A 27,877-nucleotide genomic window follows, 5' to 3' on the forward strand; every position below is an offset into this window, starting at 1 on the left:
ATAGAGCAGCAATGAACATGGTTGTGCAAGTCTCTCTGTGGAAGAATGAAGTGTCCTTTGGGTATATACCCAAGAGTCTATATGGATCTTGAGATAGATTGATTCCCATCTTCCTGAGTAAGCACCACATCAATTTCTATAACTTATAAAGCATGAGGCTTGGGGTGATTGATATGTTTGTATTTGAAAACTCTGGGTTTTGGTCTCCAGGTCAGGAACTGGTCAAGACTTAATAAAAATCCTTGCCCTTTGTCCTAAAGTAAACTAAGAATGAAACCATGAAACAGAGATCTCACTGGTACTTTACATATATATAAAATTGAACAAGTTAATATATTTGAAATATAAAATGTACTCTACCACTCAAAAGCAATTTGAACATGGTTTATGAACCAAGCCCAAAAAATACTCCTATTTTATGAATGAGGCAGAAAAATTTATAAGAAAATGGCAGTCATTTGAAGTGAACAGTCTCAGTTATCAGAACAACATAGCTGAGCAAAGGCTCGAGTTATCACTCTCTCAGATGATGTCCCATCGGAGCAGATGGCACTAGCAAACCAGAGGCCTTCAAAGTCCTAAACGTGTTAATTCCAAGGCTCTGCAGAGGCTCCCCTCACTCAGCACTGGCCTCCGCAGAATCTTGAAGCACAAAGAGACATTGACATTCACCTGATTGTCCCTCTGACATCAAATGCAGCATTAATTACCCTTGAACACCTGTCATTACAATTCCTTCTCCATTTATCACAGTTTGTTCTATTTTTATATATTCAGGTTTCTTTTTTTAAATCTTGGGTTAGTTCTCCATATAAACTCTGATCTTAGACAGCCCTTGGAGACAGGAAAAATAGACATCATTGCCCTTCTGACAGCCTTACAGGTACCTGCTGACAGCCACCATCTGATACCTAAGCATTCTTGTAGGGAAAACATCCTGCTAATGGGAGACAGCCTGACTCCTACAAATCAGTAACATGCCAGTGTCCTCTCAATATTTCTTTGTTTATCCATTCCATCAGGTTACCAACATTTGTCAGGGCCAGTAAACCTATCATGGAAATGTGACAGCTAAGTATATACTTAAGCATAATGTTTGAGGAAGAATTTGGACATAAAGATTGGGACTCATTTTTTACCATAAACTGAGTGTATTACAAAAGGATGCGCCACTGAGAGTTTCATGGAGCCATAGGAGTACATGGCATGGGCTCTGCTACTGACCTCAGTCACCTGGTGGATTCCCTTGGGGAGATGCCTGCATCTCATATGAAGAATATAAGATCCAGGAGGGAAAACAGCTTCGCCAAATCAGAGTATGTAGAAGACCTGTACATTCACAGAGCAGCCTGAGAAAGGTCCTAACCCAGAATGTAGACAATGGCAAGAGTGACATGAAATAGGCCCAGAGAAGTGTCTTTGGTGGATACTCTGAGCTGCTGTGTTTAGGAGCATTGGAAGTTCTTAAAGTGGAAGATCATGGATGAGATTATCACCTGTGCAATTGTGAAAATACTTCTCAGAACTCATGACAAGAGGTTGGAAGTTGGGGAATATAGCAGGAATAACCTCATAAGAAGGCACTCTAAAGGCAGATCAGGTGCCCAACTTAGGGAAATAGGGATCCATGACTGCTGACAAGGGTACATCTCAGAGGTGCTTAACACAAAGGTATTGAGAATTACAAGATCTGAAAACTAATTTCAGAAAATAGAGTTTCTGCTGCTAAGTATAAAGCTTAGACAATGTTATGAGCTACTTACATATTTCCCTACTGATGTGAAGTAAAGACTTGCATATGATCTAGAGAAAGAGCAAAGAAAATAAAACTGGGTAGTTTTTGAAAAGATTACAGAGTACAATAGAAAAACTTTCCAAGACATTTTTCCTATTGGGACATGTCAGAAAGTATAACTGCAGGCTCTCATGGTCTCTAAAGACTGACTTGTCTCCCTAAATGTCCTCAAATAAAGAGTGGGAGGAAGAGAGAGGAGAGCAGAGTGCAGTGTCTGATATACACCTTTAAAAAATACAATCTTAAATCATATGAAAGTACAGAAAAGTTAAATAAGAAGGTTTAAATTTTTTTATCTTTAAAAAGACCATTGATGATAAAATTTCAAGTAGGGAAATATTTCTTTATTTAATGAGGTGGATGATTTAATGGGGTGGACTTCATTTATTGTAAAAGTTACACATTCAAGATGCTGAAGGCACATTCTGTTTTGATACTCAGATGATCAATTTGGATTCAGAAGAATTCACTTTCTTCTAATGTGATGCTATATTTATATATTCTTCTCTCAGATACTACATTTGAACTACTATTTCCCCTCCCTCCACTCCTCCTTTTCCCCTTCCCAAGATCTACTCCTCCTCTGTCTATAGATATGTTATGGTTGTGTAGCTTGGTGTTCTTATAGGACTCCTAACAGTGGGAATGGGGATGTCTCTGGCTCTTTTCCCTATGCTAGGGACCCAATCCTCCTACTAGGTTGTCTCTTCCAACCCTGATATGAAGGTTTGTGCCTATTCTTATTGTAACTTTTTATGCTATGTTCCGTTGATGTTCCTGGGAGGTCTGCTTTTTTTTTTTTTTTTTTTGGAAAAAGAAGGATTCACCTTAAAGATGGATCTTCTAGTGCCACCTTCTGGCTAAATAATAATATTTATTCCTTCTAAGAGTACAAAATTTTACTTTAGTAATTTTTGTGGATTTGGTGCCATCTGCTGGAAGCTCTAAGAAGACACACTAATCAAGCTAAGTACTTTTATGTCACCTTGTTAAGGAAACAATGTAGTAGCTTCCAAAATAGGTAGATTCTGGCTTCTAAAAGTTTTTGAAAATCATTTACAAACTTTCAGGAATTATTTCAGAGAGGCTTTGTGCCCTTGGGTGACTCTGTCCTGTCTCTATATAAACCTAACCCACATGAGAAATCACCTTCACATAGTTTAACAAGACAACAACCAACATTTGTGCATGCTTGAAAAGATCATTCCTGAGTCCTACAATTCTATACAGCAGTATAAGCTCCATATCATCATCTAAAATTGGAGATGCAGGGTATCTATCTATATCTAAAGCAGAGCACAATAAAATCCTTAAAGTAGCTGGAGAGAAGGCTCAACGGTTTAGAGTACTTACTGCTCTTGTAGAGGATGTGAGTTCTACACACACACAACTGCCTATGACTCAAGTTCCAGTGCACTGAACACTCTCTTCTAGCCTCTGCAGGCTGCTGCATGCACTTGGTGTACATGACTTATAAACAAATACAGATATGTAAATAAACTTTATTTTTTAATTTTTGAGCCAAGAAGACTGTTCCATACTGAAGGACTGGCTTCTCCACATTGTCTATTTTCACTGCTACTGAAAACTCGGATAAGAGTAGATAGCATATAATCACAGTGCTGTGTAGGATATGTAGACTCTGCACGTTTTATTCCTGTTATTGAAATTGGAACTTAGTGTAGAAACTCTATGATAATAAAAATTAAATAGTATATAAATTTTTAAAAAATATAGTCTCTACAAATGTGAGTGGAACTGTCTGTGACACATGAGTTTGAGTACATACACTTTTTTTTTGTCACATCTCCCTCACAACTTGAGGTTTTAAGAATTATGAGTGTTGCCAAAAGGAGCTCTTTCCATCACTAAATCTTAATTAAAAGTTGTGCTTTTCTCAAATAAATTCAACACTGAAGTGGATAGGATTTGGGAGGAGTTAGGGAAAGGGAAAATATAGTCAAAATATGTGAAAATTTTAAGTAAGGCAATCTATATTGGAAATACTTAGCAATAGCATCTTCAAATGAGTCCAGATTTGTCCCCCAAACTGACAAAATCTCCCATGAGTAGAGCACCAGGTGCTGTGATGTCCCACAGAGGACAGTGGATCTGAAGCACTGCCACTCCTCATGTCAAGGCATACCCCACACTAGTCCCCAAATGCATCTGCCTAATAAACACACACTTCACATTTAACACTGAAGTCATACCACATGCAGAACGAAGAACTCAACACTGCAGGACTGTCCTGATTCATTGCTAATTCTACCTTTCCTTGATTTTAGCTTATAAAAACAAAAGCTAGGTACTGAAATTCAGAATAACTCTCCCTGCAAGGTGTTAATCGTCACTCTAATTAAGTCACCCACCAGTGGTCTGTCCTTAGCAACACATCATCCCTGAAAGAAAGTAAAAAAAATGTAGAGAAATCCAACAAAACTCAAACTTCCATCCCATTCTTTTGCATCTGGTTATGTTGTGTGCAATATGAACTCTAGAATTCATCTAAGTCATCTTTAATGTTACAGTAAAATTAGGTTGCAATTTTTTGACATGGAGTGTAGCATAAAGCAAGACTAGGTTTCAACAGGATATCTGAAAATAATCTGTTATAATAAGGATGAGATTCATAGGACATAATTACCACTTCCAGTGGTAATACAAATTGGTTCAATGTGTAACAGAATAAACAGTCAACCAAAGGCAAACTGATTGTGATCAAGGTAAAGGAGCTCTCTGTGCTATGCTCCAGAGAAGGAAATCACCCATCTCTGGTCCCCATAGACTTCCACCACAAGTTTGGAGGATGATATGGCATGCTAACCAGTCACCATGTGATCTGGAGGGGAAGAATTGAAACATTTTCTAGGGTAGGGAGAGAGCTCAGTTGCATACATGGAAACAAGATTTAAGATCCCCAGAACACATATAAAAATCTCGGTGTGACAGTGCATGCTGGAGAGGTGGGGACATCCAGATTCCAGAACCTGACTGGCCAGACAGTCTAGCTGAATCAGTAAGCTGCATGTTCAGGGAGATTCTATCAAAAACTTAAAGGTACAGAATGATAGTGGAAATATAATAGAGATTACCTCTGTCCTCCACACTTCTGAGCATACATGAGCATATTGATATATGTGTACACACACACACACACACACACACACACACACACACACGACAGGATAGAATAATGAGCTGAATCTAAACAGGTGCAATTGAATAAATATCTGTTAAATGTTCTGTAACCTAGATTCCATAATTATCTCTAGGTACAGATAACAGAAAGTCATGTCATACAACTCTTACATGGCAAATTATATTGCAAATAAAAGATACTTAAGATATTTAGCAATATTACATGCCAATAGTTGATAGAAATAGAAACATGAAATACCTACATACCTAGGCAATTTCTTACAAGGTTTGTAGAGTGAATTGAAGACTACCAACCTCACATATAAGTCTAGTGTAAATTTAGAATTCAGTGGCAATTGTTCAACAAAAATTATGAAACTGTTTACATCACAGCCCAAGCAGTAGTGAAGTACTTGCCTGGCACATGGCACATGCTGAAGTATGCTCCCCAGCATGGAGGGGGAGATTTTATTAAAATACTACAGTAACAAAGCACTAACCCTTCACTTTTATGAGTCCCTGTGCAACACACAGGACATACACTCACAAAGCCATTCCTCTGCTAGCACTACTTTACATGGGATCCATTCCTATAATTCTGTTATTCAGAGAAACTTTAACATAACACACAGCCTAAAATTAAAAAGGCCCACGGTTGACTTATATAATTACAGAATGCACTGAAAAAGTAGTAATAAATCTATTCACAAATGGGAAATATCAACACAGAAAGAACATATTTAAATATAAAAATGGGTATGAGATATTTCAACCTCAATACTTGGGAAAAATTATTTTTCTAAGCTCACTCATCCAAGAGAAGTTCTCAGCAGTTACTAACATGTTACAAAGGCCATGCGGTACAGAGTCCAATGACTATTGCAGAAAGAGAGTCAATAAATGTTTTGAGGCAATAACCAGTGTCCACTGAGGGCTGAAGCAGCTGGTATGAGACACGACTTAAACTGAATACAAGGAAAAGGAAACAAGAGGTGCAGACCAATTTACTATTTACTTAAGAGACAGGATAAGTGACCGGGAATGTTGGAAGAGTGCTTGCCAAGCATGCATGAAGCTCCTGGATCAACCTCCATACCACATAAGACCAGATGTGGCTCTCACGTAAAATCCAGCTGGGAGGAAGAGGCAGGAGGATCAGAGTGCAAGGTCTTCCTCAGCTACATCATGAGTTCTAGGCTACCATCAAAGGAAGGAAGGAAGGAAGGAAGGAAGGAAGGAAGGAAGGAAGGAAGGAAGGAAGGAAGGAAGGAAGGAAGGAAGGAAGGAAGGAAGGAAGGAAGGAAGGAGAAAATGATAAAATTGTTACTCAAAGGGGTCTTCTATCCATTGTTAGTATGAAAATGAGATCTGAGGATGGGGGTTTATGTGTTTAAAGAGATGATGGTGAAGAGAATGAGCCTTCTGTCCAGTGTAATCTCTGAGGGAAGTTCTGGGCAGAAATGACATAGAAACAGAAATGAGATGTACCTGAGACAGAGGGTCAACAGTGTTTTCCGCTTCAATGAGACTACATGGAAAAGGACGATTTGGACACAGTCGAGGTTACAAGTTCATAGATGGCAAGAAAATTAGATGGATCCAATCTGGGCCCAGAGCAATAGACAGCACACACTCTGAGACTGACTCTCACCTGCTTGCTCGCTGTGAACCTCAGGTACAGTATTAAGGATGCCACTATGTCTCTTCCCAGACAACACTAACCAGGCACTTAATCCTTTGACATGTCTAAGGAACTGATCTGTTAAGAAGTATAACCAATTCTACCCCTGCTGAGCACAATGAACTTTTCCCATGTTTCCACTGTCAACATGAAGTTCTATCTTGCTAGAAATGGCTCTGAGGTGGAGGTCCAGAGACTGTAACAGAGAAAAGACAGCATGCTGCTTGAGATTCTATTGTCAAGTTGACACAGCCTAAAGTAATCCGGAAAGGGAAACTTCAATGGAAAAACTGTCTTTATAGAACTACTCTGTAGCGATGTCAATGAGGAATTATTTGCTGTAGCATGCCTGGGAGGGGTGACCCTGGAAGAAAGCAAGCTGGACATGAGCCAGGGACCAAGCCAGTAAACAGCATTCCCCCATTGGTTCTTGTCTCTAGGTTCCTACCAGAGTTTGTGTCCTGATATCCCTCAATTGGCTGTGACATGAAAGTGTAAGCAAATAAGCTTTTTCCTGCCCAAGTTGCTTTTGGTCATGGTGTATCCTGGTTAGTGTTCTACTGCTGTTCAGAGATACTATGACCAAGGCAATTCTTCTAAAAGAAAGCATTTTATTGGGGGTCTTGCTTATAGTTTCAGAGGGCTAGTCCATTATCATCATGACAAGGAGCATGAGAGCAGGCAGGAAAGAATGATGCTGGAGAAGTAGTTGAGAACTTTACATCCTGAAAGTAAGTTAGGTGTAAAACTTTGAATTCACTAAGATAGGATCAATAATGCATTATTTTCTCTAAATATGCTAACTAAAAATGGACAGAATATTGTTGATAAATTAGTTCTTACTTGATAACTGTTTTTGTTGTTCTACTATGTTAAAGTTAAAACCTTTCATTTCAGCCAGGTAGTGGTGGCACATACATTTAATCTCAGCACTTGAGAGGCACAGCCAGGCAGATCTCTGTGAGTTCGAGGCAAGCCTGGTCTATAAAACGAGATCCAGGACAGGCACCAAAACTACACACAGAAACCCTGTCTCGAAAAAACAAAAATCAAAAACAAACAAACAAAACCTTTCATTTCTGTTTAAACAAAAAGGGGGAAATGTAGTAGAATATTATTTTTAAGGTGTGTTACTTTTGTTTATGTTGCATTTGTTTAACTCTGTGAAGCTGTGTTACTATGCCTGTCTAAAACATCTGATGGTCTAATAAAGAACTGAATGGCCAATAGCAAGGCAGGAGAAAGGATATGCAGGGTTGGCAGCAGAGAGAATAAATAGAGGAAGAAATCTGGAAGAAGCAGCCAGAGAAGGAGGAGGACATCAGGGGCCAGCCAACCAGCTACACAAGGAGCAACAAATTAAAAGTAAGATTTATAGAAGTAAGAGAATGGGAAAAGCCCAGAGGCAACTTATTCCAGTGGGATAAGTTAAGGAAAGCTGGCTCGAAACTAAGCCAAGCTAAGGCTGGGCATTTTGTAATTAAGAATAAGCCTCTGCGTGTGATTTGTTTGGGAGCTGCATGACAGATCCCCCAAAAGAGCCAAAAATAAACAACAACATTATACTCTAGTCAGAAATTTAGTAAAAGACTCAGTAGGTTCCTGTCTTAAATTTTTGAAACTTGTTATGACTCTGAAGAGGACTCAGCCTCCCAAGCTCTTAGGGCACATAGATAAACTTGGTCAAAATACTGAGGAGGTCCAGAAGCCTGCTCAGCAGATGATGAGGTGCTCAACAGATGATGTTCCTTCTCCGTGCAACATATTTATATTCATATTCAATGGTAAGCCTCAGTTTTGATTTCTCTCAGCCTGAAGTTCATATTGATCATAATTATGTACCTCCCAAGTCAAAAATGCTGAGAACTAGTGTATACTCGGGACAGCTGCTTATAATCATCTGGCTTATTTAAATTCATGTCTATATATTCTAATATTGTATTACATATGGAAATCAACATCTTTCATCTCGACAAGCAGCCCCAAACTGCTGAATAGTTTTAAGTTCCTGCAGATACCATACTGAAGTCTAAGGAGGATAAGTCACTGCAAGAGCCAAGACTTTGGATTGTTCATTCAGCCAGCAATCAACACAACTTGCACAAAGCTCTGAAAAAGAATCTGAATGTGGTGATGGCTGAGATTCACTTTCTAAGCTATATTGGTCAAGCAATGCATTCAAGGATGGGTAAAAATCTGACACCAAGAGGATGTCTTCACACTGATCACCTTCTGGTGCCTTACTGACTTCCTCCTTCTTGTCAGATGCATCCTCTTTTGTGGCACAGCAAGAATTTATATCAGTGCCTTGATTTCTGCCCTGTTCTTATTTTCCATTCTATCTCAAACTGCCACTAGAAACACTTGTAGTGCCTTAAGTATTTTCTCTCCCCTAGGTAGGCACCCATTATTGCCGTAATAATAAAATAGAAAGATTCAGACAAGGAACGTCCAGTTCTGAGGGGTATGTTTTCCAAATACAAGTGTTGCAGCTCTGAAGGGAAATGTTTCCCTAGTGGAAGTGTTACAACTTTGAGGGGAGAGGTTTCCTCTATGTAAGTGTTACAGCTCTGAAGGGAAAAGTATCCTGGCAGCCTAGAGCCAAGAAATACCACAAAGTCACACTGCACAACAAATCTCACCCATAAGGGTGGGTGCCTTTGCTCAGAAGAGAAGTAGCAGGGAACTGAACAGGAGACAGACTTATACAGTTTCTTGGGGGAGGAATTTTCCAGGATGAAGATTTCCAGGGTGGGAATTGGTGAGATTTCAAGTCAAGCCCAGGGATTGGTGGGATTTTGAGCTTTGGGATGGGCTTTTGTGCTCAGGAAGGTATGTTTTGGGGCTCAGGGATTCCTGGGTTTGGGTTGGTTTTCAAACCCAGAAATGGGTTCTAACCTTTTAACCTATACTAACTTCCTACCTCCATGTGTTATTCAAAGCTCTCTGCCACAGCTCTAGATCAACGAGCCCCTCTATAGAAAACCAAGGATTTATTTGTAGGAACTCAGACAAAAACGTTTCTAACTCCAGCATTTGCACTTTGATTCCTCTCTTTTTCGGCAGGCACTTTACCACTTCTATCTGAGTTACTCTCTTACAGACAGAAAATTTCCAATTCTGCTCCCTGGTTTCCTTGACTAGGGGGTCCCGGGACAAGCACCTAATAGGAGACCACAGGAGTGCAAACTCTTTAGCAGGCCAGCTCCCCGGCTACTCGCACTACTTCAGAATTCAGTGTTCTCACTTTTGGCATACTCAGGAACATGGTGTGCCATGCTTCTGATGTAGAAGCTCAGTGTGCCAGGTAGGTTGGTTGCCTGGTCTTGCCTTCATTTTCTCCTTTAGAAAAGATTGATAAAACACACTTCTAAGCAGACTTTCTTAAGCCCATAACAGCAGACAATATCAAATGCAAGTGTAGTCTTTATCTACTCTGAGTTGGGGGTGTCTCAGTCTGCTTTCTGTTTCTGTGTTAAACACACGACCCAAATAACTTGAGAATGAAAGGGTCTATTTCAGCTTACAACCCTCAGGCTATACTGTATGACTGAGGAAGTCAGAGCAGGAACACAAGGCAGGAACCTGGAGGTAGAAAGGGAAACAGAAGCCATAGAGGAGTGCTGCTTACTGACTTGCCCCATTGGCTTGCTCAGCCTGCTTTTGTAAACACCCCAGGACCTTGTGTCTAGGGATGGAACTACCCACAGTGGGCTAGGCCCTCTTAAGTCCATCATCATCGGTCCATAACATGCCCCTTAGACTTGTCTAAGGACAATCTGATGGAAGCATTTTCTCAATTGCAGTTCCCTCTTCCCAGATGCAGTGTCAAGCTGACAAAACTCTAACCAACACAGAGAGTGAAGCAGTTGTGTCAATGAGGACATTGAGCACACAATGAGCATGTGTCACAGCTAGGCAAAGCCCCATGTTACCTAACAGGAGACTAGCCGACCAGCCCAGCTTCCACTCTGGTGCATCATTGTGTTCCTAGATAATAAGCATATCCACTTCACAGAAAGCTTCTCCAAGTTCTCCACCAGAAAACTGTCACAGGATCCTCCTGCGGACAGCTTCATCTGAAGGAGTGAAAGGGTTGGAAATACAATTACTTTGCATTGCAAATTGTTTCCCTCCATTTTATAGTAAATCAATTGAGAACCTGATATCAAAGAAAAACTGTAATAGAATTAAACAAGGAAGTACTTACATTAGGAAGGAGACAGAACGTAAGTGCATTGCAACACAAGGCTGAAGTGATTACACACCTTGAAATTACTGTGTTAATTTGCTTTTTTTGCTGTGATAAAACACTGACTAGAACCAACTTGGGGAAAAAAGGGTTTACTTCATGTAACAGCTTGTGGTTCATCATCCAGTGAAGCCAAGCCGGAGCTCGAGGGAGGGGCTTGAACAGAAACCAAGGAGGAAAACTGTTTATTGTCTAGTTCCAGGGCTGAAGCCCAGCTACTTTTCTTGTATAACCCAGGCCCTCCTGCCTAGGGGTGATAGTACCACCCACAGTGGGCGGGGCTCTCCTACATCAACTGTCAATCAAAGAAATGTCCCACAGACGTGCCCACAGGCCAAAATGAAAGAGGCACTTGTTAATTGGGTGTGAAGCTGGTAACCAATATTAGCCTTCACAGTGACCCAGGGAAAAGGAGCTGGAAGACCTTAGGATACAGGATACACCACACCCTTGAACCACCTGCGTCTGCTGACTGGGACTTAAGCCAAACACTCAGGGTTCTACAGAGATGGGGAACTAGAGGTGCCAACCATTTCTGAGTGTCGTATTTCAGACATGACACTCTGGTCCTTGATAAAGGTCTGTGCTATAGAAGTGCTAAGAGGCTAGGAGGAGAACACCTGAAGGAGACAGGGGGCTAATTTAACATTTAAAGATTTCTGACGCAAATTCTCTAAGAATAGGGAGGTCAGAGATGAGCAGTTAGGAAGAAATAGGAGTTTAGTCAAGGTGAAGCAAATGTGAAAGCCATGGTGATCAGTAACCTTACACATGAGATGAATTTGTGTTAACTGTACGTTGTAGTTCTGTGAAATTTATCAAAATATGAAACCAACAAAATGTGAAAATTCTTGAAAATGGAAAAACTGAAAATTCTAAGTCGATATTGTGGGGGTAAATTCTCACATGTACCTATAATCAATAGAAATATGAAATACATTTGTACTATTTTGAAGCACAGCAACTTCAAATAATAGTTTGTTTACCAAAATAAGTGGAAGCATTTGTCCACTTGAATGTAGTATGTGCGCGTGCTAATCCACGAAGAGGCCAGAAAAATAAAAACGGATAGAGAGAGAGAAGGGGGAAGGAGGAAGAAAGGAAAGAAAAGAATGAAAACAAGAAAAGGAAATGTCACCCCTTTATAGTCTGGCAGACAGAACCTATACATACCATGTCCCATCTAAATACACGTGCTTTTTTGAGGGCACACAGCTGCATTTTGGAAATACTGGCTGTCAGAATAACCGCAAAGCCTTGGTGTGGGGAGACAGAGACATACATTTGACACGAATGTCAGGCCGGGGCCTAGCGTTTCTAAATCTAATTTTAACCAGATGCTAGGAGAGTCTTACGGTTATTAAAATCTGAGCCGCTCTTACTGAAGTGTTTCTGAGTGTCCTTGTCCTTGGACAGAAACGTGGGTCGCGAGCGGCTGCCTCTGAGACGGGAATCGGTGGCGGTTTTCTCACCCTGCTGGCTCAGTGACACAGTACTGACCCCACTGAGAGGCAGACAAGGTAGCTGACAGCAAACTGAAATGCCGATTTCAGGGCCTCAGAGGCCAGAATTCCTACACTCCCAACTGCAGTTTCAGCAGGTGCTGGCCAACGCCTAAGCACGCATGCGCAGAGCTCCTGGGCCGGACTGGGCTCTGCACAGCCGCGGAGGGTGAGAAATCAGCCCCGCCAGGAGGGGTGGAGCCTCGAGAGCCGAGGGTGGGGCGGGGTGAGGGTGGTGAGGGTGGGAGAGTGAGAGTGTGGGAGAGGGGCGTTTTCAATTGGAGGGGCTGACAGACAGCTAAGTGTGTCAGGTGGAGCACTACTGGAGGGGCGGGGCCTAGCGATGGCGAATGCACTGGGGGCGGGGCTTGACGCAGATGGGTGGAGCTTTGCCATAGCTGGGTTTCAGGGCGCAGAGAGAAGTCCGTGTTTTCTGCTGCTGTTAGGCCCTATTGGGTGGGAATTAATACAGAGGCGGGGCTTGATGCTGGAGTGGATGAATGGGGATTGCCGCCGGGTCAGGTGTAGCAGGTTCGCACTGGAGGCGGAGCTTGCGGTAAGCCTGGAGGGGCGGGGCTTGTTGCTATGTTGGCTAGGGCGGGGTTTGCCAGAGGCCGGACAGGGGTGGGGCTCGAAGTTGGGCGGAGCTTTTGGGGGTGCTTGCCGCCCGGTGGATCTTGACCCTAAGGTCGGGACCGGTCTTGCTGCCAAGCAGATCTTGTCGCAGGGCGGGGCTTTGCCTCGGGTCAGGTGGGGGTGGGGCTTGTCGCTGGGAGGGGCCTGCGCTAGCCCCCTGTGAAGATCTCCGAACCAGGCCGGGGGTGCCAGCGTCCCCATGGGGCTGTGCTTCCCATGCCCCGCGGAGTCCGCACCGCCATCCCCGAGCCCGGTGAGTAGCCAGCCTCGCCTTGTTCCAGCTCGCGACGGCCGTTGTGCAGCCGGGAGGAAGGTGCACCTGCCTGGCCACTGGCCACTCCCCGAGGCTGTCCTGAGTACCCGCCTTGGAAGGGACAGGTGGGGGCTGGCCTGTCCCCGGGGGCTCCTCCAGACATGTGCATCATCTCGTGTCTGTACCAGCTGTACAGAGAAGGTCCTGGACGCGCCGCTCCCCGTGCCATTTAGTGGATATTTTATGAACTCGAGTCTTGGTTTTACTCCGTTTGTAACAGCTGGGGCCTGACGAGCTTTGAATCGCACATAAACAAGCAATACGTTTTAGGTGTAGACGTTGCCAGGTGTGCTGTATTTGGGATGTATTTCTGTGGAGGCAGTCATTATTTCTTTGAAATTCGAATATAAGCAAGCTTTATGTTGTACTCTAACAGTACGTTTGTGTTAATATTTTTACCTGTATTTCATAACATAACGATCTAATTTTTGTCTCTACATCGGTTCGTGGTGTAGCTAAAAATTAGTTGAAGCGATGAGGGGTTTATATTCCTTAAGCCACTAGGTTATAGATACTAAAGTGACTGTTTAGTCAATGTGGGAAAGTTGAGCTTTCCTTTGTGGCTGCTGTTGATTTTAAATGCTAATTTTGTTTAGCTCATGAGAAAAATACCATTCTGCCAGCATTTGTTAAGCCATCTGTCCCCGGCACCATCGTTTTCCCTTAACCACAGGGCACACTGGTGCATTTCACTTAGCACCTAAGACGTCCCTGACCACCTGAATAAATATGCTGTAGTCCAGCAACCTCCCTGCTATTCCTCACCCACCATGGTCATATCTCTTTCTGAGTAGTTACTTTCTTCAGACACTCATGTGTATTTGCTTACAGAACTCAAGCTTTGTGTGCATGGGTGTCTTCATTTCACTGCTGTGTTCTTAGTGCCTGGAAACGATGGTGGCGATCATTGGGATGGATGGATGTGTGTGCTTCTTATGGAGAAGAGATGGTGAAAATAACACCCCAAGAGAGTGCTACTCATCTCAATGTATTTAAAGACTTTTTAATTAGGAAGTAAGGGGCATAGAAAACAACATGTGTTTCCAGAGGTGGGACAAGTGCCCCTGAGTTTTAGGCTGTATGTATCTCCCCCATCCAACACAGTGAGATCAGCCCATTGGTTCTAAATGTTTCAGCAAAACTCCAGCCTGCTGCATCCTCCTTTTTATCTAACTTCCAGATTATGTTTCCATCCCCATGGTTTAAACACCATTAAAAAAATTGTCCCTGCTGGCAGTCCATTTTTATAAGAAGGAAATATTCTGTAGGCCAACTTATATTGATTTCCACATGTGCTAATTTGGTATGTTGGTCTAGAGAATGAAATTCAGAAAGGCAAATATTTAATATCCTAATACTGATAGACTTCATGATTACTTTGTTTTGTTTGGGTGAAGGTCTAGTCTTGCCATGTTGCTCAGGCTAGCCCTGAACTGGGCTCCAGCAATCCTACTTACAGTCCCTCACATGACTAGCATCTAGGAGTGTAGTTCCAGGACACCCTAGTGGACTCTCACAGTGACTTTCTTTGTGAGGCTTTTGCACCCATACAAAGTTTCTACAAACTGTTTCAATGTACACATTAATATTTATTTTTGTTGCCTCTAAAGTAAAGGTGAGTAAGGGGTCTGTGATGTCTGGTTTTTCTCTTGAAACATGATATGTAATTTTTTTTTTAGGAAGAGAAAAGAGCAAAGCTGGCAGAGGCAGCAGAAAGAAGACAGAAAGAGGTGAGAGCAGAGTAGTGCGCCTGTTTGATAAGTGATTTATTTCATTTCCTACAGTCTGTCCTGTTCCTGTGCTGGAAAGTGCTCGATGACATGCACAGTTTTAGTCTCGAAATGCTGTCCAAGTATCCATGCCCTGCGCACATTCACCTCGTGTACCATGAAAGCCGCCCCAGATGACTTTGGCACGTGAGCCTGTCCTGGGATAGCATTTTTCCTCAGGATCAACCCGTCATGCTGATGAGTGTGAATGAACTAGGTTTCGGGAGGAATTCTGTGTGGTTGAAAAATGACTTGGGTTCTATGCCAGGCTGGTGTAGCGTAAACGTCCTGTTACCCAAACCAAACCAACTTCCCACCCCCAAAGGAGAAAGCGAAAAAGCAAAACAAGCACCTTTGGACCCAGATACTTTTGGTTTTTCCTGGAATCTGCCTTTGTTGAATTTCTTAAAGGCAGCATCTCGAGGGATTTTGGATATTCAGTCGGTGGAGGCAAAGAGGAAGAAGAAAGAACAGCTAGAGAAGCAGATGGACACGCCGGGGCCGCCAGCAGGTGGACTTAGGGTGAGTGGCACATGGCAGTTCATGCTCTAACCCCCTGGAATTGCACTTGAGAACGACTCCAAGTAACTTGAAAACACACAAAGCCGAGATGAGAGGAAGTGTCAGTTTGTTTTGATACTGGAATAGATTTGCTTTCTTCTCTCCCCGCCCCAAAGATAATAGATTTCCTTCTAAGCACAGTATCTTAGGTTTTATATGTAATGCTAATCATGTGTCAAAAAAACAACAAGCAATTTAGAACAGTATTGAAAATGTAAAGCTCCACCCAACCTTGCATTTTGACAGGTGTGAAATGTCTACTTGTACATAAATGATGAAATTTGGTTCTTCTGAAACTTCTGATGTGTAGATTAAATGTCCTTACTCCAAGGTTTAGGATCTTTGGTTTGTGCTTAGTTTTTTGAGACATGGTCTCCTGTAGCCCAAGCTAGCTTCAAACTCACAATATAGCTAAGGATGGCCTTGAACACTTCAACTCCCTGCCTGCACCTTCTGTTGAGATCATCCAGGCTTTAGGAGCCTTTGATCCCTCTGTTGATGCTAATTATCTTAATTATGCAAATGTGAATTTAGACTATGTTGTGGGCAGCAGCAGTGAATGGTGCATGTTCCTCCCAATGTCTGTGTTTCTGAATCGACCCTGGTTGTGTCCTGGTGGAGAGGCTACGTGGTGGAGGCCCTTCAGCTGGAGACTGTAGTCTAGCAGGCGTGTAAAGGTTTTATCGTACGTGTTGCTGCCCAGGAAAACAGCAGTTCAGAAACTGTGATTTTATAAATGCCTTTCACAGGAACACTACCTTCAGCATCAGGATAATTGTGAAAAGCGTAGTGCCCTCAATTGCTTTCAGCTTCTTGGGTAATTACTCTCTGAAATTTCATTTGGATTTGTCTCAGGACCACATGCATCCATACTCTCAAGCATCTATGTCTGCATGGCCAGAACTGTGGGGTAGGAGGCTAGGACCACCCTCAGCAGAGTGGGTTCTGGCCCAGGAATGCCTCTTCCAGAGAGCAGTTACCCCCGCTGTCCACCACAACAAGTTGCTTCCTTAGTTTCAATTACTGAATTAAATGAAAAGAAAAACCGCATTTCCTTATGGCCTGCTTTTAATAATTTATAAAATAATTGAGTTCAGTATTCAGCTATGTCATGTGGCCATTTTTAAGGATGTCATTTCCTAGATTTGAAAAGAAGACAGTAGTACATCTAGTGTAATTTTGGTAGATAATGAGATCAAATCATTATCAAAAAACATGTTCTTTCTTTTTCCTACTAAGATAAAAAGCTGCCACTGAGCTTAAGTCAAATAGCGTTCTCAAAACCAAGAAAGGTAAAAAGTAAGTCAGCACTAGAAGTGACGTGGAGATCCACTCATTCCTGGTAGGAGCGAGCAGGGGGGCTAAGTTCAGAGTGTTGGCCACTGAGTTTGCTTGAGCTAGCCATCGTTCGTGCAGTCAGAATGAAGAAAACGCTTATTTCACATATTCTAGCCCAGTAAGCCTACCATTGGCTCTTCAGGTCTGTGAATCAGGCTTTCTTCATTAACTCTGCAGTTCCTCACTCCGAGGCTCGCAGATTGGAAGGATACTAGGCTTCGTGTTACTCCTGGGCCTCATGTTACTTCAGGCTCTAAAGAGCTTCAGGCTCTAAAGAGCTCAGAACCAAAAACATGTCCGTGGTTACCCTTTCTCTCTTTGTGCTGTTTCTTTTACAAAATCTGTCTGACTTCCCTAGTTGTGAGCATCAAGCTGAGAGAAGCTGCGGGTTGTCTTAAAAGGGATGACCCGCCCCCATGCTCTGCTGCTGCCCATTGGGTGGTAGTCCTGGCCACTCTTAACCAGCAGCTTCAGGGAATGTGTCCCTGTGCCTGTGCCACCTGACCAGCACTCAGAGCAAGAAGGTCAAAAGGAATGTGTGGGGAGCCCCGGAATAAGGAGAGGAGAAGTAAACCGTAGACAGTGGCTCGGGCCTCTTGCCTGGGTCCTCCAGTACCGTCTTGGTCTATCACAGCCTGGACCCTATAGACTAGGAAGATTCTTGTCATGAAGAGAACGTTTCCCCCCATTATCATATATCCATCATTTGTCTGTCCCCTGAGGTGGCATGGATAGTGTTCACAGTCTTACAGAAAGGGGCTTACTGGAAGAAGCCCTGTGACGCCCATAGCAGGGTCAACGCCCATGTTAGGGTCTATGACCCCGCCAGATCCATAGTGGACATGGTAACAAATGGCCAAAGTACAGTCGTGAGGTCTCAGCCAGGGCTGTGCCTGTTCATTTGAAGCATCACTGAGGGTGGAGTGGTACACAGGGATGTTTATCTTCCCACTGTAGTTTCAGTTTAAAGCCAGAGTGAGATTTTCCAATGTCGTGTTAACACTATTTGTAAAAGAAAGTTTTGAATAGAGACATATATTTAAAAATCTTTGATAGTATAGAATAGATAGTATAGAACATATTGTAGGCTGTTCCACGTCATTTTTGAACGGCTTATTTTTATTATTTTTAACTATATATGGGGGGTATGTCCAATTGAGTTCAGGTACCCTCAGAGGCCAGAGGCATTGGATCCCCTGGAGCTGGAGTTACAGGTGGTTGTGAACCACCCAGTGTGGGTGCTGGGGATTGAACTCGGATCTCTCGGAGAGCAGTGTATATGCTCTATACCACTGAGCTTTCTCTCCAGCCTGTGCTTTTCTTTTGCAGACTACAAGACATGATATTGAGGCCTCAAAGAAGTCATGTAATAAAGAAAAGAGAGTTAACTCCTATCAACCTTAAGTTTTCAAATGTATTTAAAGAGTGTAAAAACATCTTTAGCACTCAAATTTCTCGGACACAGTTTGAAAGTAATACTTAGACAACTGTGAATATTTATTGTCCTTACTTGAAGGATTTTCTAGAACTTATTGTCACAGATTTTATAGACTTGACTAAACAAACTGACACATAGATTATTTTCTCACTCAAGAAAGGGAAAGATCTTTTTTTGTTGTTGTTGTTTTTGTTTTTTGAGACAGGGTTTCTCTGTGTAGCTTTGGCCTTTCCTGGATCTCGCTCTGTAAATCAGGCTGGCCTCGAACTCACAAAGATCTGCCTGCCTCTGCCTCCCAAGTGCTGGGATTAAAGGCCACCACTGCCTGGCAGGAAAGATCTTAACACAAAATTATTTAATAAGTGCTCTTTCTTGGGTCCTGGCTCAAGAAGAGAAGAATTCTTTTTTGGTTTGGGTTTTCATTTTTGGCCTCACTGATGCTGTTTTCCCCTTCTCTGGGCTGAGTGTTTTGCATGGAGCTAATGAAGCAAGCTCAGTGTTTGCCAGCTTCTGAGTCTGGTAAACAGCCACTCACATATATGATCAGGTATGTAGCATGGATTTATTACTTAGGGGCAAGCTTCCTGGGACAACAGAAGCCTGGGGATTACTTCTGGGTCAGGACAGCTTTTCAGGTCAATGGCATCTGCCCATTGCAAAGCAGCCCATTCTGGGCCCTATTTCTGGGGGACAACATGACACATGTAGTCACAGCATTAAAGGAGACCCAGGGTACTGGCTTTTCTGTCCAGCTCCCACCTCCATTCCAGGATATTAACATGCCCAGCACAGACTCTGGCTGCTCATGAGGGAGCCTTGGGCAGAGACCAAATGTATTCATCCAAGAGAACTGGGTTCTTCCAAGGTGGCCCTTTTATCCACTCCAAAACATTGTCTTGCCTGTATTTTTAAGCTGCCCTCCTGTTCAGATTTTTGTGTAATATAAAATTGTATTACTCTTGGCTACTTGCAAAAAATGGTTTTGTCCCATCATTTTCTTTTTGTTTGTTCATTAGAATATCATTGCACAGTCTAAGTCAAAATTTGCTGATGCCTGTGTGTTTTGACTTCCTCTAGTGGACGGTGTCATGAAGCATCTCATCCTGCAGGAGAGTCCTGCAGCCACAGCAGCTGCAGTCGGATGGATTTCAGCTGAATGTCTCTTCTTCACACTGATGAAGAGTCAGACTTTGTATTGTTAGTGCCCTTGAGAGCAGTGCGAAAACTATGCTAAAAATTTTGGTAAAATTTTTGATTTCCAAACTTACCGAATGACTCATCTTTTCATTCAATTTCACTTTCTCTATATTTATTTTCTCTTCTGCCAAAAGTAACTTTCCATTTTCTTTGTAGTTTAACTATGGCTCCAAAAGGTATATATGCATGGTGTGCTCTGGTTCCACACATATCTTCAGTGTTGGATTTGCTGTGTAAGTTACCTTGCCACTTAGGGCCATGCGGCACAGCCTTCTGTCTGTTTCTGTTTCACTGTATAGAAAGACTGCCTTCAACTTCCAGACTTAGTGCCTTTAAGTTGATCATCAGGGACAATTCTAAAGATGCATTTGAAGGACTTTAGGTGAAGGAATTCTTTATTTTTTTTTTTTTTTTTTTTTTTTTTTTTTGGTTTTTTTCGAGACAGGGTTTCTCTGTGTAGCTTTGCGCCTTTCCTGGAGCTCACTTGGTAGCCCAGGCTGGCCTCGAACTCACAGAGATCCGCCTGGCTCTGCCTCCCGAGTGCTGGGATTAAAGGCGTGTGCCACCAACGCCCGGCGGAATTCTTTATTTTTATAACCCACTAAGAAATTAATATTTGCAGGCAAATGTTGACTTTATGCTGATTTATTTTCTATACCCATGGCATATCATAGTAACTCGAAGTTACATGTCAGGAGTACATCACAGTGTGGAGACCTTCTAATGTGTCCTACCAGAAGCATGGGCATCTGTGCAGGGGCTGAATGAGGACAACTGAGAAGCAGGTTGGTGATGAGTGATAATATATTTGTTAAAGTTCTATGAGCATTTTTATTCTTTTGTATTTTTAAAGGATAATTGTAAGATGTATATAGACATGACATTGCCAATGAAAGTATGAAAGAGAGACGCATAAGTTCTGTACTTGGGAAGGTCGTCTTCAGGTGTGCCAGGATCAGAGACAACTTGGTGTGATAGTCAGACAAGAGGTCTGAAGATCTCCCTTCATTAGACTTGATTTATGACATTGCGGCTTGTTTTCTTCTTACTACACAATAATTGAAGATGCAAGGCTGCTGCTGCTGTGGTTTGCAATGCCAACACCTGATTCCCTACCTTAAAATTATAGATTCTAAATGCCAGTCAGGAATCTGAATGAGTTAGGCCAGGTCAGGCCACAAAAGGAAACTGAGCCTCCAGCTCGCCTGTCCCTCCGACAAGGTATTGGACAGTGTATTGAGCATGTTCTTTTTAAAGAGTTGAAGCTATGATATGGGCCTCATGATGCCTGAAGAAGTACTTTTCTATTGTTCAAAATATTTTGTGAATTTCTAGGCAAGACATATAATTGTATCAGCTCAGTTTTCTTCATTTATAGATTAGTGATATGTTCCTTCATAAGGGATAGTGAAATTCATAAATTGAATTTTGGAAATCATTTTTAGTGTATTTTGATATTAGTATTTGTAGCATAGCTGAATGCAGCACACACCATCCTTCGTTATTAGAAGCCTTCTTTCTTTTAGCACAGACGTCACGTTCTCTTCACTTCATCTTCAGGAATTAGAACTTGGGTTTTGCAAAGAGAAGGCTTGCTTTCTAGAGGTAGTCCTGCATTTGTAACCAGCTGGCATACTTACCTGCTCTAGAGGCACACCTGACATACAGGGATATTGCTTGCTTGGGATACGTGGGATGCACTGCTTTTACCAACTGTCGGCTGCCTCTGCCTTTCCAAGGCCATGTGCATGGCTATGGCCTGCTCCATGGATGTGATGATGTGCTCAGCCTTCCCAAAGGCTACACATGCCATAGGTACTAAATGGTGACTTGAATTTCATGAATATGATTAAAAAGAGGAAACAGGATGCTTGATAAGAAATGATGAAATGGTTATTAAAAAGCACATAAACATGTAAATATTTTGCTTAGACTATGGATAGTGGCATAGAGGCAAGATTTTTATAATTTAGAGACTAAATACCAAAACATTATAATGTTAACATCTTCCAAATGTTATAACCAAATTACTAATACATAAGAGAAACTATCAGATGGAGAAAGATAACCAACATATACAAGCCATAGTCTTAATTCTAATTCTGAAACTGATACAGCTGATAATAAAAGAGTTACATATATCATTACAGAACATCTCTGTGACACATTGCATGTTTTGGAGACATCTGTAAGTGGCTCTTTTATCCAGTTTGTGTTATGATTATATCTGGAATGTGATTTATTAGTTTTCTAATATGTTACGAGTCTACATGTTATATATTCTGTATTGTCTTTGAGTATATGAATATACACCTTTCTATATAAAAGTTCTCTCTGGACATCTCTTTAAGTAAGTGTCTTTACTACATCTTAAACAAATTAGGAGTTGTCTTTGCAGTTAGGGACCCTTCTGTGTTTCTTGGATTAATGGAAAGAAAACTAATGACTGTCTGGAGGGGGCATGTTTCTTTCCTCATCCTGTAAAGAAGAAATGTTATTATATTGTTATTATTCCTGCCTTTTTAGATAAAAAGCATTGTAAAAAGGCTCTGTGCATCATTTCCAGAATCCTGGGAAATTGATATGAAATTTGAATTTATTCTTTATACAAAAGTTTGACTTATTTTCACTGATAAGAATTATACTGTGACCTTGGAAGATGAAAGTATATCTTGTCAATTTTGAATAAAGTATAATTTAACAGATTGTTAAGAGTTAGGTGGATGTGCCTGCCTCCTGTTTTGAGAGAAAAGGGATATTTCTTTTTAAAAATATTGTATTAATTCTATGAGAATTTCACACAATGTATTTTGATTATATTCACCTATGTCCCCTGAGATCCACCCCCATCTCCCTATCCACCCAACTTTATATCCTGTTTTTTCTTTTCTAACCATGGTGTCCAGTTTGTGCTACCCCAATACTCTTGGTTATGGGGCAAGGCATGGTTGACCTACCAAAAGTTACACTTTTAAAAATGACTCTTCCTCGCCCAACATCTCTCAAATGCCGTTAGCTGGGTGAGACTTTGTGCTCACCTTCTACACTGTGCTCGCCTCCCACACCGTGCTTGCCTCCCACACCGTGTTAGCCTCCCACACTGTGCTCACCTCCCACACTGTGCTCACCTCCCACACTGTACTTACCTCCCACACCGTGCTCACCTCCTACACCGTGTTAGCCTCCTACACCATGCTCACCTCCCACACCATACTCACCTCCCACACCGTGTTAGCCTCCCACACCATGCTCACCTCCCACACCGTGTTAGCCTCCCACACCGTATTAGCCTTCTACACCATGCTCATCTCCCACACCATGCTTGCCTCCCACACTGTGCTCACCTCCCACACCGTGCTCGCCTCCCACACTGTGCTCAGACTGAGCTTGCACGGGTCTTGCTTAGATGTGCAACTTCCCTGCTCTGTGCAGAAAAGCTTCCTTGTCCTCAACACCACCTCCTACTCTCACAATGGCTCCACCCATTTCTTTCTTTCTTTTTTTTTTTTTAACATGGCTTAACATATTTTTTTTATTTATTTTACAATACTATTCAGTTCTACATAATAGCCACAGATTCCCTTGTTCTCTCCCTTCCTGCCCCCCTCCCCTTCCCCCCAGCCCACCCCCCATTCCCACCTCCTCCAGATCAAGGTCTCCCCCGAGGACTGGGGTCGACCTGGTAGACTCAGTCCAGGCAGGTCCAGTTCCCTCCTCCCAGATTGAGCCAAGTGTCCCTGCATAAGTCCCAGGATTCAAACAGCTAACTCATGCAACGAGCCCAGGACCTGGTACCACTGCCTAGATGCCTCCCAAACAGATCAAGCCAATCGACTGTCTCACCTATTCAGAGGGCCTGATCCAGTTGGGGGCCCCTCAGCCTTTGGTTCATAGTTCATGTGTTTCCATTCATTTGGTTATTTGTCCCGGTGCTTTGCTCCACCCATTTCTAATGGTGAGCCATGAGCCATAGGGGGCAGTGTGGAAGAGAGATCCTATTTACAGCTGAGCATTTTGTGGATTTTGTTAATCACCATCTATTTCCTTAACTACTACTACTACTACTTCTTTTTTTGGTTTTTCGAGACTGGGTTTCTCTGTGTAGTCTTGTAGTTTTGATGCCTGTCCTGGATCTCGCTCTGTAGACCAGCCTGGCCTTGAACTCACAGAGATCTGCCTGGGATTAAAGGTGTGCACCACCACCACCCAGCCTCCTTAACTTCTTTTCTAGGTCAACATCTCATATTCCCTTATACATACATGTACACGTGCACACACACACACACACACACACACACACACACACACACACACACACACACACACTGTATTCAGATATGGTTATGAGCCCTGTGCATCGGTTTTTTTGAGACCATCCAATCAAACCTAAAAGAAAAAACAGCGTCACCAACCAAACCCCACGTATACCAGCCCGAGAAAGTCTGCATAGCAGCTTTGGGAAGCAGCTTTGTTTTTGTTGCAGAAATTTGTGTCATCAGCCCGAGCCCTCAGTTCTTCTTCAGTGCGGCTTTTTACTACACTCTTCTTCCCTTTATGGCTTAGTTTGCAAATATTGTGCCACGGTTCAAGAACTAAATGCACACAAACTCCTTGGCTCGAGTGTGACATGTGAGACCCTGAAGAGCACTGGCTGCTTTCATGGTACAGCCTTTGACTTGTGTTTGAATTTTAAGGGAAGAACGAGAAATTTTTTTCATAGTGACACTCTGTCCAACAACTTATGAGTGAGCATTACAACTTGGGAAATTTTTCTCATACTGTTCCTTCCTTTGAGTTACATTGATGGGTAGAAATTTCTGCTCATTTACCCTGTGTCTATTCTTTTGGCTAACCATAAAGCAATAGCTAACCAAGCTAGCAAAGAATTCCACAGCAGATTTATTGATGGTAAGAACGAACACCTGAAATCATTCATTCTCAGTCGCCAATTACTCAGGTCTCTTTGCCATCTGACCTGCAGGGCTCTACAGGTCTGCCACCCTCCTGTATTTCTGCGACTCTCTTGAAGGCTGGCCATAGCCTTGACTCCACTTGCTTACTTGAGTACTTCTTTCTATAGGATTACAGGAATATTTGGATTTTTAACTCTTTTTCCTTTTCCTATCATCTTTTCTTGGATGTTACCCTAGCTGAGAAATTGATACCAGACCTCTTGAGTCTTCCCATTCATGTAAGAGCCACCTGTATTTGGTCAAGTCCTTATGGGTACAGTCCTATTTTTCCATACCCTCCTTGGTATGGATTAGTTAGCAGCTAGGCAATGTCAGTCTTGAACATGTTCTTAGACATACTTGAATGACCACAGTGGATATTCTACAAATCTAGTAATCTTCTAGGTCTCCCAAGTATGGTCATATCCTAACCTTAGCACTCGGAGTTGTTTTGACTTATTAAGGTATTTTAAAAGGTTAACCTAGGGAGAGTTGATCTAATCCAGAGTCTTAAGAACTGAGGACTTTTCCAACCACTGGCCATAAGAAGAGATGATGAAAAGAGAGAAGAAGGGTCTGAGTAATGAATGCCATGCCATGTTTCTGACCTTACGCCAAAGATTGCAGGTCGCCTCTGCAAAGTAGAAAAGGCAAGAAATGAATTCTCTCCTGAAGTCTGCAGAAAGAAATCCAGCTTTGAGGACACTTTGGCTTCAGCTAAGCAAGTTCATGTTGCTTCTGACAACAGAATTACCAAATGATAACTAATACTGTAGTGGGATTCATAGTCTTTTTTGTTAAGATACACTTATTCCTAAGTAAATTTTCATTTTTAAAAGAAAAATTTACACATAGAGGAAAGTTTTGAAAGAAAGATTGCCAATGACAATGAAGAACTTTAATTAAAATATTGATTTTAATTGATGAAGTAAATATTAAGTTACTAAGTGTCATAAGTTTGAAAAGACACTAGAGTTATTTATTACACCAAGACCATTTTACCTGGCACAAAAGCTGTAGGTTTTTATTTATTTTTAGTTTTGCCCTAACATGCTTTTCTAGACCCACACACGACACTTCCCAGCACCATAGCCTGCACATGCCTGCTAAAAATTTCCCCATAAACAGGCTGGATGTTTGACTGAGTTGGTCCCATGACATACAGATGCTTCCTCAGTGAAATTTTGGAGCAAGGAAGATGAATTTTTCTTATGGAAAAAATAGTGAAATAATGAGTTAACTCTACCATTGAAAAACAAAATTCAGCCAGGCAGTGGTGGCGCACGCCTTTAATCCCAGTACTTGGGAGGCAGAGGCAGGCCTGAGTTTGATCTCTGAGTTTGAGGCCAGTCTGGTTTACAAAGTGAGTTCCAGGACAGTCAGAGATGTTACACAGAGAAACCCCGTCTCACCCACCCCAAATTAAATAATAAATAAAATAAAAATTTTCATGGTGACACTGTCTTGGGGTTTCCATTGCTGTGAAGATACCATGATCACAGCAATTATTTTTTTAATTTCTTTTTATTTATTCTTTTACATCATGTATCTTGATCCCTTCCATTTTCCCATCTGCCTGCCAACCCCCCCCCCCCCAAATAAAAAAAAATTTAAGAGGAAAAAATAAAATATCTCGTCATGGAAGCTGCAGTGTGCCAGTGAGTCACAAAGGAAAGCCCTTTGTCCGTATATCTTTACTTGCAAGTGTTCGTTGCCAAGAGTCATTGGTCTGATTCAAGGCCTCTGGTTTCTACTACACTATCAGTGCTGGGTCCTCACCAGGGCTCTTCCTGGGTATCCTGTTGTTGCCCTGTGTAGTGGAAAATCCTGCAGCTTAGGGTCTGCAGGTCAGGCCCCTTCACATGCTCCAGCAGGTCATAGATGGGGTGGATGCTGAGGTGGGCTAACTCATAACCCTGGGTCTGAGCCTGGGGAGCTGCAGGGTTGGTCAGCCCACCAGCTCTCCCCTGTCCTCCCCACCAGGTGGGCTCTCCAGCGTTTGCCCAGGCTAATCCACCTCATGCAGCAATGAGTGAGGGGTGGGGCCGGTTCTCCTTTTTCACGCTTTCAGGATTGGCTCTCCCACACCTACACCATTAGGGCCAGCTCTGTTGTGTTGGTCCAGGGACCACTCCCCGGAGTGTGTTGCAGCTGATGAGGGGTAGGGATAGCTCTCCCACTCTTAAAACCCCAGGGCCAGCTCCTCCACCTGTCTCAGGTGTTGATGGGCAGGAGGTGGGGGTGGGGAGGGCATCTCTCCTCTGCCCATGCTACCACATGTCAGATGAGTAATGGGGACAGCTCTCCTTTGCTCATGACATTGGGGCTGGGTCATCTTCACCTCCAACATCCAGGCAGCTCTGCTGTGCTGCCCATGTGAGCGGCAGAGCCTGTTTCCCGAGTGCTGTAGCGGTTAAGGGGGGGGGGGCGGCTTTCCCATCTGTTGCTGGTGGTAAGAGGTGAGGGGTAAAGAGGAACATCTCTTACCCCCACCCCCACATCACCATGTGACAGAAGAGTAGTGGAGACAGCTTTCTCATGCTTATAACTTTGGGGCTGGCTCCCCACTCCTCTGCCAACAGGGTCAGCTCTATTGTGTTACCCAGGTGAGGTGCAGGGTCTGCTCTCCCAAATGTCGCAGCCGGTGGAGGGCAGGGACAACTCTCCTGCTCTTGTGACCTCAGGACCAGTTCTCACACCTGCCTCAGGCACTGATAGGGGCAACTCTCCCCCACCCACCCATGCCACCACTGGAGAGATGGGTGATGGTGACAGCTCTCCCTTGCTGGCTTCAGGGCCGGCTCACCCACACCTGTGCTCACAGGGCCGGCTCGCCCACACCTGTGCTCACAGGGCCGGCTCGCCCACACCTGTGCTCACAGGGCCGGCTCGCCCACACCTGGGCTCACAGGGCCGGCTCGCCCACACCTGGGCTCACAGGGCCGGCTCGCCCACACCTGTGCTCACAGGGCCGGCTCACCCACACCTGTGCTCACAGGGCCGGCTCGCCCACACCTGTGCTCACAGGGCCGGCTCGCCCACACCTGTGCTCACAGGGCCGGCTCGCCCACACCTGGGCTCACAGGGCCGGCTCGCCCACACCTGTGCTCACAGGGCCGGCTCGCCCACACCTGGGCTCACAGGGCCGGCTCGCCCACACCTGGGCTCACAGGGCCGGCTCGCCCACACCTGGGCTCACAGGGCCGGCTCGCCCACACCTGGGCTCACAGGGCCGGCTCGCCCACACCTGGGCTCACAGGGCCGGCTCGCCCACACCTGGGCTCACAGGGCCGGCTCGCCCA

At 43.3% G+C, this 27,877-nt stretch overlaps 2 protein-coding genes across 3 annotated transcripts in view; one reads left to right on the forward strand and one right to left on the reverse strand.

The window, feature by feature from the left end:
- Nucleotides 1-12,775, reverse strand: part of LOC143266994 (STAM-binding protein-like) — an 86,730-nt gene extending 73,955 nt beyond the window's left edge. Inside the window, exon 1 of the mRNA XM_076543178.1 lies at nucleotides 12,252-12,775. The gene's annotated coding sequence lies outside the window, so the exon portion shown is untranslated. The remainder of the gene's footprint in view (nucleotides 1-12,251) is intronic.
- Nucleotides 12,700-19,693, forward strand: Svip (small VCP interacting protein). Of its 2 annotated transcripts, none has more exons than XM_042276889.1 (4): nucleotides 12,700-12,927; nucleotides 15,000-15,050; nucleotides 15,501-15,611; nucleotides 19,504-19,693. In XM_042276889.1, the coding sequence occupies exons 1-4, from the start codon at nucleotides 12,715-12,717 to the stop codon at nucleotides 19,516-19,518; spliced, it is 390 nt and encodes a 129-aa protein (XP_042132823.1). In that variant the 5' UTR covers nucleotides 12,700-12,714; the 3' UTR covers nucleotides 19,519-19,693. The 2 variants fall into 2 exon arrangements, with proteins under 2 accessions (XP_042132823.1, XP_006990272.1); XM_006990210.4 differs by lacking the exon at nucleotides 12,700-12,927 and adding an exon at nucleotides 13,054-13,260.
- The last annotated feature ends 8,184 nt before the right edge of the window (nucleotides 19,694-27,877 follow it).

Source organism: Peromyscus maniculatus, chromosome 1 (genome assembly GCF_049852395.1).
Source record: "Peromyscus maniculatus bairdii isolate BWxNUB_F1_BW_parent chromosome 1, HU_Pman_BW_mat_3.1, whole genome shotgun sequence".
NCBI lineage: Eukaryota > Metazoa > Chordata > Mammalia > Rodentia > Cricetidae > Peromyscus > Peromyscus maniculatus.